Source organism: Megalobrama amblycephala, linkage group LG10 (genome assembly GCF_018812025.1).
Source record: "Megalobrama amblycephala isolate DHTTF-2021 linkage group LG10, ASM1881202v1, whole genome shotgun sequence".
Lineage (NCBI taxonomy): Eukaryota > Metazoa > Chordata > Actinopteri > Cypriniformes > Xenocyprididae > Megalobrama > Megalobrama amblycephala.
Window position 1 is genome coordinate 10,859,560 of NC_063053.1, and position 14,133 is coordinate 10,873,692.

General features: G+C 37.6%; 1 protein-coding gene across 4 annotated transcripts in view; it reads right to left on the reverse strand.

Annotated features, from left to right (window-relative positions):
• Positions 1-14,133, reverse strand: part of LOC125276727 (MAM domain-containing glycosylphosphatidylinositol anchor protein 1) — a 205,336-nt gene that overhangs the window by 26,942 nt on the left and 164,261 nt on the right. For all 4 annotated transcript variants that reach the window (XM_048204536.1, XM_048204535.1, XM_048204533.1 and 1 more), the window contains exons 14-15: positions 13,001-13,153; positions 12,489-12,650 (exon numbers count right to left, since the gene is read on the reverse strand). In XM_048204536.1, the coding sequence (XP_048060493.1) occupies positions 12,489-12,650; positions 13,001-13,153 (315 nt within the window). The remainder of the gene's footprint in view (positions 1-12,488; positions 12,651-13,000; positions 13,154-14,133) is intronic.

Here is a 14,133-nt window from a genome sequence, read left to right on the forward strand (position 1 = left end):
GTGGATTCACAGCGCAGAAAACATCTTCTCGACATGTTGATATCATGAACCAAACTTTTCCAGGTGGCAACTACAGTGTTTGGGCAGCCAATGAAGACCATAGGCTGGCAGTATGAAAATTTGTTACAAACCTATGTACTGTAGGTTTGTAACAGGAGGTGAGACTGGAATTGCTGATTACTCATTTCGGAAGTTCAGAAACAATTCTGTCTTTTAGGAGACAATAACTTTTTTCGTGCACTTTGATTTTTAAAAACTTTGCATTCACAAACAGCTGTATTACACACTTCATGAAGGTTAATATATTTAAAAAAAGCATAATAGGGACACTTTAAATATTCTGCTGCTGAAAAGTGCATTTTTTTAACTTTTATTTTCAAGCTTTAGAAGTTATATATTTTTGAAGTTATATGTTTAAGCATGTGTTTTCAACAACCTGTTATATGTTAAATTATGTCACAAATTCAAACACTGAATAATGCTGAAACTGAAAATGTCTTTACCATAAACCATAGGCAACACTTCATAATACATTTGATTAACATTCACAAAATTACATAATGCACATCAGATCATTAAAAGTGCAGCGCTGCTCAAAGTCATCACTAAAATTGCTTGTCTGGAGAACCAGGATATGACATCATGATAAATGTATTTATATTTATCAGACAGTCTGTGAACACATTGAATGTAGCGCTTCGTAGACAACAAAGCAGCGACATCTTAAACACACTGAGATAATGTGCTTTAAAGTGCTTATTATGAATGTCAATACTGAAATCTCATTCACAGACATTAAACACAAACTCTCTCTCTCACACACACACACACACACACATGGATGATTGAAGGCAGTGAGGCCAAGTGGCACCTTTATGACTCATGCATTAAATTATTGCTCTGACTTTGTGCTTAAGGGAAACCAATATATAATTCAGTTGCACTTTGGAACAGAAAGAGAGACAGAAAGAGAGAGAGAACAAACTTTTGTAGTGCTTCAAATGAAGCTCTCGCTCTGAACGTTAAAACACACACACATATTCACTAATGTTTCTAAACTTTCAACCGACAGTCTATACGCTGCTCATGACATGCACACATAGAAGATAAAAGCAGACAGGTCCAGACAACCAGGCAGGCTTCACATCGTTACTTATTCAGGGACAGCAGATATAAATGAATAACACAGTGGAGAAGTGGCACACAGAAACATTAACAAAGCAAACAGATGGTACTGTGACAAAATGGCCCACTCAAAGTACAAACCGCATGCTAATAAACTCATCTAAAGCTGTCTGAACAATATCAGCAGATACTGACCACAAATACATCAATCCAAACGCAGTTATATAAAAATTTACAATATAGAGCCTTAGGGCTTGTTCACACAAAACCCGTTTTTGCTGTTGAAAATGTGAGATACAGGTCAGCGCAACAGAAAAAAACGCACGGTCTAGAGATGCATTTTTTAAAAGTTGAACTTCTTTTAACTTGAGTGACACATTTTTAAAACGCCATATCATGCATGAGATGCTGCAAAAGACACGAGCACAATGGTTAAAGATGTCCATCCAGTGCATGGTTACACTGGAAAATAATGGAAAAGTAGCAGTGGAATGGAACAACTCGTTTTGTGTGAATGGTCGTATACACATCTAATTCTCTATTGAAGCTGATGTTTCTTTCAATGATAACTTTCTAATATCTCGGCTTAATGTAAGCCACATGTAGTACTGTATGACATTGTGGCATTTTCAACTTTTGCATGCCCTGATGTGTCATTGACTCAACCAATGCCATGAATTTAGGGCGGCACTACCTGGACCTAATAATGGCACCCAAAAACTATATACACTACCCTTCAAAAGTTTGGGGCTGGTAAGATTGTTTAATGTTTTGGAAAGAAGCTGCTGCATTTATTTGATCAAAAGTACAGTAAAAACAGTAATATTGTGAAATATTATTCATTTAAAAATTCTTTTTCTATTTTTAAATATATTTTTAAAATTAAAATGCATAGTATAGTATAAATTATAGTAATTTATTCCTGTGATGGTAAAGCTGAATTTTCGGCATCATTACTCCAGTCTTCAGTGTCACATGATCCTTCAGAAATAATTTTAATATGCTAATTTGGTGTTCAAGAAACATTTCTGATCATTGAAAACAGTTGTGCTGCTTAATATTTTTGTGGAAACTGTGACACATTTTTTTACGATTATTTGATGTCTAGAACGTTCAAAAGAACAGCATTTATTTGAAATAGATTTAACCTTTTGAACAGTAGTGTATTTTTGTAGCACTTCACAATCCATGTTGTTTAAAAGGAATTTTACAGAAAACCAGTGCATTAATGGCTTTAATTACTTATGTACATGTATTCATTTAGCAGACAATTCTATATGGCAGTGTAAGGCTTGATTTTCCTGCTAAACGAAAACTGAGATCAAGCATCCTGCAATAAAGCAATAAAACTCGCCTAGAGAAGAAGATCTCAGAGAAATAGCAAGAGGCAACGCCTTGCCCTAACCCCAAAAGGACAACGCTTCCCCCACCACACACACACACACACACACACACACAAACTCTCCTTCCCCCTGACTGAAAGTTATTCAACACGTATAATGTAACTTGTGTATTTATTGTTTTTCCCTTTTCATGTTTGGTATCATTTTAAATGTCTCAGGTGCGATTGGTAAAATGGTCTCAATTTCACAACAGTCACTAGAATTATGAAGAAGATGGAAAACTAAGGAAAATTCTATCCTCTTTTTGGGTGGTGTCTCTCCTCTCCTCTCCCCCAAAACAGGTGTTGGTGTAATAAACATTTACGATCCTTTTGTTCTGGTCCTGGTATAAAAGGTAAAGAGCAAAGCAGTCATGTGGGAACTTCTGTAACCAGAACCCCCATACAGAGATGGGTGAATGTCTGAAGACATTCACGCATCACTGTGTGTATATATGCATTTCTTTGAGTAATCGATGTTATGCATTTAACATTTCTGAATTGGCTTCTAATTGTCTAATTGTAATGTAATTGGCATGATATATTTTTACTTGACAAATAAAATGTTATATTTGGTTGATTCTGTATTATTCTTAATCCATTATTTCTAGCAGATCAAAGCGAAGGTATTACCTCAAATCTGTGTTCAGGATTGTTCATACGAAAGGTTTAATAGATGGAGCATGGGGCACGTCAATTAAGTCCATTTCGATTTCTGACTATCGCTGCCTTAAATAAGTTGCAGTTTTCGTAAATATATAAAAAACTATGCTTTTTGTTACGAGTAAGCAGAGTGTGACCGACTTAAAGGTAGATATTTACCCTGCATCCAATGTTTAAGGTCAGACTGACGAGTTTGTGTCCGGGAAGAGTGCTCAAGTCGGCCGAAGTAACTCTTCTAAAGCAATATCGGGACTGCAGTGAACGAAATAATTGAAGATATAAGGTAATCAGAATAATCGAATATCTTAATTAATACATAACAAATTATTAATTTCTAATTGGAAACACAACCTAAGAGTAATAATCATTTGAAATTGGAGTCAGATTAAACGAGTGAAATTAATTGAACATTCAGAGACGCTGAAAAGCCATACACGCGTTAACCTTCGCCCAGGCATGTCGGATTCCGTTTTTGGGCCGATGCGGGGTTCCTTACAGCAGCGTTTTGTGGTCTTGTAACAATGTCAACTTTAAGCTAAATTAAAATACATAGTACAGTATAAATTATAGTATTTTATTCCTGTGATGCAAAGCTGAATTTTCAGCATCATTACTTCAGTCTTCAGTGTCACATGATCCTTCAGAAATCATACTAATATGCTGATTTGGAGCTAAAGAAACATTTCTGATTATTATCAATTTTGAAAACAGTTGTGCTGCTTCATATTTTTGTGGAAACCGTGATACATTTTAGGATTGTAGATTTAAGAACATCATTTATTTAAAACAGTTTTAAACTTTTGAACAGTATTGTATTTTTTGTAGCACTTTTCACAATCCATGTTGTTTAAAAGGAATTTTACAGAAAACCAGTGCATTAATGGCATTACTTATTTACATTTATTAATTTAGCAGACTAATCAATGTGGAAGAAGCAGCGTTTTGAGGTCTTGTAACAATGTCATCTTTTCAACTTTAAGATCAAACACTCTTTTTTGGTAGCAATATGAATGGTTAATTTTAAGATAGAAAGCCATTTATGTAAGGTCATACATCTGAATAATGCCATTATAATACTGAACCTAAAACAAAAAAGTGCAATGGTATAACCATGTTTTTGACACCATTTGTATAATCTGAAGCAATCATTCCATACCAAGGTATACTGCACCATGCTATTACTACCCATCTGTAAGTTGTAACACCACTTTCTTTACTTTTTATTTTTTTATTAATTTTGAAAGGAAAATCACTATAGTAAAGTCATCATGTGTCATTGGCATTACAGCTATCAAAGCGATTCAAAGAAAATCAGGAAACCTTTAACAGGATCACTGTGTTGTATCAGAGCTCGCTGCCCAGACTGAAAGCATCTGCCACATTTCAATGACCCCAATCAGCCTTAAGAGGTGCTTGCTGGGTGATAAACAAACAGAAATTCCACCAAACTCGTAATTCGTTGTAAACAATACGTCAGCCACTTAAATCACCCTTACGCAAAGACCTCTAAAACAAATGGTTAATTAACCCTTTAAAGAAAGGGTTGGTTAGCCATTTATTGTGTATTTATGCCTGTGTATGTAAGGACAGGATCTGCTAAAGACGTAAGGCTCCAAACGGACCCCTGTTCTACCAGACAATGCAAAATATCCAAACATCAGAGGCCTTTGGCTAACCTTGACACAGGTCATACACAGCCAAACACTCATTCATCTTTGTAATGAGCAGAAGATGGAGGTTGAGCAGGAAAGCTGGATGGTGGCAAGCAATTTTAAAGCATGTTCAAACCAATGTGGTTCAGTGTTTGCTTTTTCTGTGATGTTTGTATTCTTGAAAGCAGTGTTATTATGTTAAGTAAAACTATATAAAAAAAATTGTTATTTGAAATAAAATAAAAGATAACTGAAATAAAATATATATAAAAAACTATGAGATGAAAAAACATGGAGCTGCTTGCATAGCTAAATGCTAAACATTCTATAGTTGCCTTGACTAGACTTTTTAAGTTCAAAAGACTACCTGGATCTGCGGTCAAATTCTCTGAACAAACATATAATCCTCAGCGGCGATCCACATTAAAATAAACCATCTACTTGTATCTTTCTGAAGACTGTACAGAGACACAAACGAGCTGTTTAAACAGGATGAGTCAAAGCGAATTCAAGCGTGCGAGTATGTCAGAGACTGAATGTGCATCTGTATACTGTATCCAGTGTAGACAGCAACAGTGATTATAATGGGTTCTATTTGTTTTTGACGCAAAGTTCGCATCTAGTGTAGGCAAATATCAGCCATTAAGCGACTGATTGGCTATCAATGTTTTTATCGTTCATCAGCTGGATCAAATTATTCTGAAAGTGATTCCAATGATATATTTTCTCTGTGCAATAACGATAAAGATAACAATAAAGATATAGTGAACTCTGTTATTCTTTATTGTCCTTGGTGTGAACCGGCCATTAGACTTAGACGTTTTTTGAAAGTTGAACTTCTTTTAACTTGAGCACTGCATTTTTAGAATGCCTTCATATGCATCAGATTCTGCAAAAGATGCCACATGCGAATGCAACTGCCAAACAGGTCAGAAATGCGTTCTGTGTGAAGTCTAAACAAACAGGCCATTCATTCTTGTACCACCAAATAAAGCGTGCATCACTAAGCAACAACAATGACTGAAAAACAGCTTGTCAAGCCGCTACTGTCACCCGCTAACAGGAGTAGGGTCACACTCTGATGGTGTAATGAGTGAAGGATCTAATGGACTGACTGGTGCTGTGATTGACTTCTGGTCTAATGGATCCACTGGCTGCTGAACTCCTTTGTAATGAACTTCAAGCCTAATAAACTTGCGGTCTAATAGAACATGCTATTGTGTTGCTCTTGATGAAAAATCGAACAGAGTACTGCGATTGTAGAGAGTAGAGAGGAAGGCGAATGATAGAAAAAGACAACATGAAATCAAAATGGACTATTTTACTGACATACTTTCAGAGGTGCATGTTAATCCAATATATTAGCCTAATGGCAGTGTGTTTATGGTATCCAGTCAATCCCGTTAAACCCTGTCCTTTTCAAAGAGTAAAAAAAAAAAAATTAATAATAAAAAAAAAACTGAGGAAATAAGAAGAAATATTATTGTTATATTTATAATTTTTAAATTCAACAACTAAAAAATACAGCAGAAAAAAAATGAAAGGATAAAAAGAAGAGAAAATAAGAAGGAATAATAAATACAATGACATTTTGAACAAAAAGCTGAGAAAATTGCATTTTTGTCAAATCTGGATCATATTCACAAAGATGATCAGAACATAAATGGAGTAGATTGAGTCCATCAACACCCCCAAAGCTTCACAATCCTATACCTCTTCCTGGGTCAACATTTTATTTGGTAACGTAAGGTAGTTTTGATTTATATGTTATTTAACGCCTGATGATCTTTAGCTTACATGTGCGTAAGCAATGCTTCTACCACTTGTTTGTGCCTCTTCTTTGCTTGTTTTTGGATCTGGAGATTCTGTACTCTTTCAGAAGATGTGTAATAACACCTCCACCGTATAACAGTGAAAACATGGATTGCCGGAAAATACCATCAATGGTGGGGAAAGAGTTCAAATAGATTGTAAAAATATACTATCAGTTAAAAACACAAATACGTGCCTTCACCATCTAACAAGAAAAACCCATCGAGATATAAAGAGAGGGAATCTCTCTACTAGTAAAGATTTATTGATCCAGTCAAGTAATGCAAAGCTTTTTCAGTAGGGCTATCAAACAGAGACAAGCCTCCAGATAACTGAATATAGTCCAAACACACATACGCACACACACACACAAAAAGAGAGAGAGAGATGTTAAACACTACATGTTGTGATCAAATCTGTCTCCGTGCAGGTTCAATCAATCAAATAGCTCAAACGTGATCATAAGAGACCTTTTTGAGAAATCTCTAAATTTTTGAATAGTAGTGCATATATTATGTGCATTATGTTGTTCTGCAAATAGCACAAGGCTAAAGTCTCAATGTGCTGATTTAGTTCTAATGGTAGTCTGGCATAACCAATGCAGAGCTAATCTCTTCAATTGCTAATTGGGATGTAATCAAATCTAATGCAAGCACAGTGGCGCAAATAAAAGTCTAAACTCACATATTGCTAATGAGGTTATAATTTATGGCCAGCATAGAGCGGCTAACACAGCCCTACACATTAAGTTTGCTAACAGGGACGTCTGTCTCTCAGTAGGACGTCTCATGTAATGAGAGTCGAGCCAGCTGTGCCTCCCTCTCAGTTTAGCATCTGTGCCCACAGTGCCGCCCACATGCCAATGCACAGGCTAATGATTAGCAGATTAGTGTACACAGGCAGTAATCACTAGATATGATGCCAACATCAAGCCTATAGCAGATAACTGCAAACAGTCACATGAAGGACAGAGTTAGCCTTGCTGAAAACTGTTTAAACCAGCCTGGTCAAGCTGATTATGCCAGTCTGTTCTGATGGTTTTATGACAATTTTGGACAGGGAGTCCAGTAATACCACACCAGCAAACCACCTTATGTAGTTTATACTGTTTTTTTTTTTGTTTTTGTTTTCCAGCAGGGATTAAGAAGGAAACAAAAGGAAAATATATTGATCAGGCATAACATTATGACCACCTTCCTAATATTGTGTCTGCCAAAACAGCCCTGGCCCGTCGAGGCATGGACTCCACTAGACCCCTGAAGGTGTGCTGTGGTATCTGGCACCAGTCCTGTAATTTGAGAGGTGGGGCCTCCATGGATCGAACTTGTTTGTTCAGCACATTCCACAGATGCTCGATTGGATTGAGTCAACACCTCAAACTCGTTGTTGTGCCCCTCAAACCATTCCTAAACCATTTTTGCTTTTTGGCAGGGAGCATTATCCTGCTAAAAGAAGCCACAGCCACCAGGGAATACATGAAAGGGTGTACATGGTCTGCAACAATGCTTAGGTAGGTGGTACGTGTCAAAGTAACATCCACATGAATGGTAGGACCCAACGTTTCCCAGCAGAACATTGCCCAAAGCATTACACTGCCTCTGCCGGCTTGCCTTCTTCCCATAGTGCATCCTGGTGCCATGTGTTCCCCAGGTGAGTGACGCACACGCACCCGGCCATCCACGTGATGTAAAAGAAAACATGATTCATAAGACCTGGCCACCTTCTTCCATTGCTCCGTGGTCCAGTTCTGATGCTCATGTGCCCACTGTTGGCGCTTTTGGTGGTGGACAGGGGTCAGCATGGGCAATCTGACTAGTCTGCGGCAATGCAGCCCCATACGCAACAAACTGCGATGCACTGTGTATTCTGACACCTTTCTATCAGAACCAGCATTAACTTCTTGAGAAATTTGAGCTACAGTAGCTCGTCTGTTGGATTGGATCGCACAGGCCAGCCTTCGTTCCCTAACATGCATCAATGAGCCTTGGCCGCCCATGACCCTGTCACTGGTTCACCACTGTTCTTTCCTTGGACCACTTCTGATAGATACTGACCACTGCAGACCGGGAACACCCCACAAGAGCTGCAGTTTTGGAGATGATCTGAACCAGTCGTCTAGCCATCACAATTTGGTCCTTTTCAAACTCTCTCACTTGCCCATTTTTTCCTGCTTATAACACATCAACTTTGAGGACAAAATGTTTACTTGCTGCCTTAAGGTACCGTGATGAAGAGATAAACAGTGGTCATAATGTTATGCCTGATCAGTGTATATAGGATTTACAGATGCAAAAATAACAAACATCAACAAATATCACACTTATATATACACTGTAGAGCTGCCTTATAGTTGAAATTGTAAGGTGAAATGATTTATTCCATTATGGGATTCCCTTATACACCAAAGAAGCCTTCACATCGAAAGGGTTCCAATTCTCTGCATTAAAATGCTTTAAAAGTGGCCCGATCACATTTCTGAACACAGTTAATCTCATCTGGTTACACCTGTGACGACACCCAACTTGATTTTAGAGCTTCAATGTAAAAGAAAGGTCAAAGGAAGTAGTTTATACTAGCACCACAATACTGTAGTAGCTAATAAAAATACCTCTAAATGAGCATCTCTCATTTAAAAGCAGACAGAGACAAATACTGAATGATGGGTTAGAGAGCTTTAGTAGACAGCTTGAGTATGAGGTTATGTGCATGTGCACCCTAGGGTGATTTTGATCATGATTAATGTGATTCGCCTTTCAATTTTAATTTTCATTAAGGACCTGCTGTCCTCTCCGACTCCTAAATAGCAATGGAATTAATAAAACATATCCTTTGAAATATACAGTGCAGGCCTGCAGCAGGGAATCCAAAATGCCTTCAGAAAACGGAACAGATTGAAGTGTGTTCTGTGTTCACCAGCCGCCCCCCCATCCCGAGCCCGGCCCGTGTCATGAGTGGCAACTGGCAAATAATTAGATGGGCTCGTCTCATTAGAACACGAGACAGACAGCAGAGATGCACAGGTAAAGGGAATGAGCTGGAGCGAAAGCAAAGCAGACAGAGAGTCAGAGAGAGAGATGCAGAAGAGGAGAAAGAGAGAGAGACACACAATTTATGAGCCGTTAATGGGCTGATAAAGTCTGAAGAAAGAGCGCCGATAAAAAGCAAGGGGAAACAGGAAGTTCAGTTACTTTATTTGTCAAACTGAAAAATGAGGAAAACAACAACAGCAAAAAAAAAAAAAAAAAACTTTCTGCTCTCGAAACTTTGGTTTGAAGGAGTTTTCTGTGATAAAGTCCTTAAATTAATGAGCAATTAAAGTCTATGTGTACACGTGTGTATCAGAATGTGTGATACCTGTGGTTCCCAGATAGTCACAGATCTTTGAACCCCACCAAGAACACCCATTAATCAGTTCATGTTGCATTTTTTTAAATTATAACAACATTATTTATTTACTGTTTATATGAGTCATTTATGCCTTTGAGGTCCTAAAAGAGAGGTTTTGTCATCAAACTATAGTAAATCCCTACCACCCACACATACATCCTGCTTAAACAAACACATTTCTAGTAGACTCTGCTTCAAACGTAGTCTGCTGTCTAATTAAAAAGCATTTTAGGGCTACGTCCACACGAAGCCGGAGCTTACCCTAAACCGATATTTTTTTTTCCTCGTCTCAAAAAATATCTGCGTCCACACGAAACCACTGAAACGACTCAAAACGATGTAGTATACATGCCAGACCATTACGTGGCGCTGTAATTCTGCCGCAGAAATGCACTTAAAGCAGCGAAGAAGACTTGGAGCATGCGCATAAACCTTGCGCGCTGAATACAAACTTTAGCAAGGTTAGAAATAACACTTTATTTTGGTTCAGTAGCTTCTGCAGCATGAATGCAAGCATGTAGAGTCTGCTATTGCTGTTGTTGGTGCTGTTTTGTGGTGTTAGCGTGTCTGACTAGGGGTCGACACGTGGGGTGATGACATCATCGTTTCAGAAAATATACGGATTGCCCCGTCCACACGACAACGCCAAGCCGGCGTTTTCAAATTTTTCCACTCTGGGACCCGGTTTCAAAAAATACCGGTTTCACCTTTCGAAAACGCCGGATCCGTGTGGACGAAACGCCTATCCGATAAAAAATTTGTGCGGTTTCACTGAAACGCGTCTCCGTGTGGACGGGGCCTAGGTGTGATTCAGAGGCTGGTTAGCTTTTTAAGAGACCTTCTTTTGGTCGGCCATTCACACAAGACACGCTCTTACATTACAAAGCAAGTAAACACAGTGCAGAGGAATGAGCCACAACATCTCAAAGAACATTTTTAAAAGTTGTACTGCACTCTGTAACTTTTTTTGATTAAAAATGATCCAAAATCAATTAATGAGCAAGTACATACCTAGCCAGTGTTAAAAAATCTCCTTAGCCCGATTCACAATGGAAAGCTGTGGATTTTTTATTTTTTTTATTTTGAGTGGTACTGGTAGGTTTCAGCGAGAAATACGAGTTTGCCTTTGCGTCATTACGTCACATCTGTATACATAAAGAAGGAGTCCCGGACGCTGCAGATGGCGGATCATTTGAAGACTCTTTTACAGCAGCTGTAATAATTAAGCTTGTCATTTTGATGGCGGATTGTAATCAAGAATGGTAAAGACGACATCATCATTGACAACTGGTGAATCACCAGTAGTAAAAATAACTTTGGACTGCGGATTGGCTAACTGATTTTGCGATTGTTAAATTTAATCACCATTAGATTTATTGTAGAACAAATATGGCAGACATGTTACTTACTTGTCCAGATGTCATTTTCCAGTGAAACTTATTATTTTGGTCATACTTCCAAGACGTAGTATCTGTAATTCCAAAGTACAGTATCCACACCAGTGCGGTGACTGAAGCTAGTTATATCATACTCCTCAAAACATTAGATTCATCCGCGCTGAGGAGCCGTGCCGATGCACAACCCACATAAATGATAATTCCACAACTAACTGCAATTGCGGATTTCAAACAGAGATGGCGAAAACTTACAGACTGTAACTTTAATTTAACTTGACATGGTGTCTTAAAAAAGTGTCAACAGTCTCAGATGCCTACTAAGCACAGATTGCCATAAAACAACAATGAAAATGTAGCGCAGACAGATGATAGAATGTGGCCTGTGTGAAAGGCCCCTGCGGCAGTGTCACATGTTTGCTTAACATAAAAGACAATACCATAATGCATTGTGATGAGTGAACAAAAAAAAATAGCGTAGCATATATAAAATGTTAATCTAATTACAAATGGACTGCCCAATGTTTGTGTGTTAAGTGTACTCTTTTAGAATTACTACTGTGTGACACTGAATGACGTGTTTGAACAGCTTAAATGTGCCAGGAAAACACACACATATACACACACACACAACACTGTCCTGGAGCAAAAAGAATAGACAGATGTCACTTTGAAACAAACCTTAATGTTTTAACAGTCACGATAAATAAGTAATGGATGTGTGGATGACATCACCGACTGTCTGTGTCCTTCACTGTCTTTGACCTTCTGGTGAACGCTACTCATAAAGCACTATACTTTCCCTGACAGATTCAGCCCAACGCTGCGTTAGAGGAGAACACTTTTCAAGACACAGCTAACTCCAGTTAGAAGCTAAAGTATATAAACGTGTATGCACACGCACAGATTTCCGCAGGGAAACAATGTCATCAAGCTTCCAACCTATCATATTGAGACCTTTCCACTATCTAATTAATTCTCCATGAATACAACAGCAAAACAACAGGTATCAAAAGTAAAATAGGTTTCGTCTCTCTGAGATGGTGGGAATTCAAACTAGGGTTAAAGGCTCACCAATATGTTTTCCGTTCATGTTGTAGTAGAATGAGACACAGTAGGGGGTTCTGGTGGTCCCCGTTGGTCCTCGCGCTGCCGTCACATTGTACAGTGGAGAGAGCAGACGAGCTCGGTCCCCGGCCTGACGCGGCCGCGATGTCTCAATGTACATGTAGTAACCTTTATTGTAGAGGGAAAGTACAAAAACACGTGTTACCACAGGGGTTTTCAAAGACGGCACGCGCAAACAAAAAAATAAAATAAAATAAAATAAAATAAAATAAAATAAAATAAAATAAAATAAAATAAAATAAAATAAAATAAAATAAAATAAAATAAAATAAAATAAAATAAAATCTGTAAAGGTGATTTGGAATGATATTTAGTTTGAGAAAAGCACTATTAAAATGCATTTGAATTGAATAGAAAAGGATTCTTTTCCAATTTATATATTCAAAATACTCTAATAGTGGATAGAAAAAAACAATGTGAGCTTTTGGATGGATGAGGATGTATTTGTGTGTTTTTACCTTCTTTCGTCCCACTCCTGTCCATATCAGGCCCTGTATTAACGGACCGTTTGGGATTCTGGGTGAGATGGTTCTGTCTGGTCCAGTCAAACACATCGCTGCGGTCTTGAGTGAACCCACATATCCTAATATCCTCAAACCCACACACATGATCTACATACACAAAAACAAGAGATGGAATCAAGATTAATCTTGCTAGTTAATTGGCACAAACTGCATGTAATGAAGTCGAAACATACTCTAAGCTCATGAATGCAAGAATATGACACTGAATATTAAAATATGTTGAAGCACAATCGGTAACGCTTTAGATTACAGTCTGGAAAGTACTGCGTAATTACAACAAATTTACAGCGTAACTTTCAATAATTATAGTGTAACTATACAGTAAGTATGTGTAAGTATAGGGGAACAATATGTAAAGTATTGGGAATAAAGGGGTAACAACCAGGAAAATAACAAATTATTTATACTGTAAATATTGTATAACTAAGGGGTATGTATGACATATAACTAAGGGGTAAGTATGACATTACGGGCCGTAAATTAAAGTGGAGCTTGTTACCCTCTTATTTCATGTAGTTACAGGGTAAGTATGACATTACGGGCCGTAAATTAAAGTGGTGCTTGTTACCCTCTTATTCATGCAGTTACAGGGTAAGTAATTAATAAAAAATAAATAAATAAATAAATAAACAAACGCAAACAGTCATATCACTTGGAAAACTTTATTTGAAAAACAACTTATTTCAAAACAGATTTAAAGTTGCAACACTTCTTATTTGTTTCTCTTGCTTGACTTCCTCCTCCTCTTGTTCCTCTTTTTCTTTCTTTCCACTGATGAATCTTAAGAGGGAATCCCATTTGCTATTCTGTATTATAAGAAAATAAAGTACACCCGGAAATGTGCTCACCGTTTACTCATCTTTTACCCTCATGCCATCTGAGATGAATACGACTTTCCTTCTTAAGATGAACACAAAAAGAATTTTAGGAAAAAAAAAATAATAATCTGGGAATGCTTTATAATGCAAGCTCACGTGTTCATAAAAGTCAAAACATCAAACAGCACATACAGCAATAACTACAGTAATCCATACGACCCTAATGGTTGAATCGATGTCTTCTGAAGT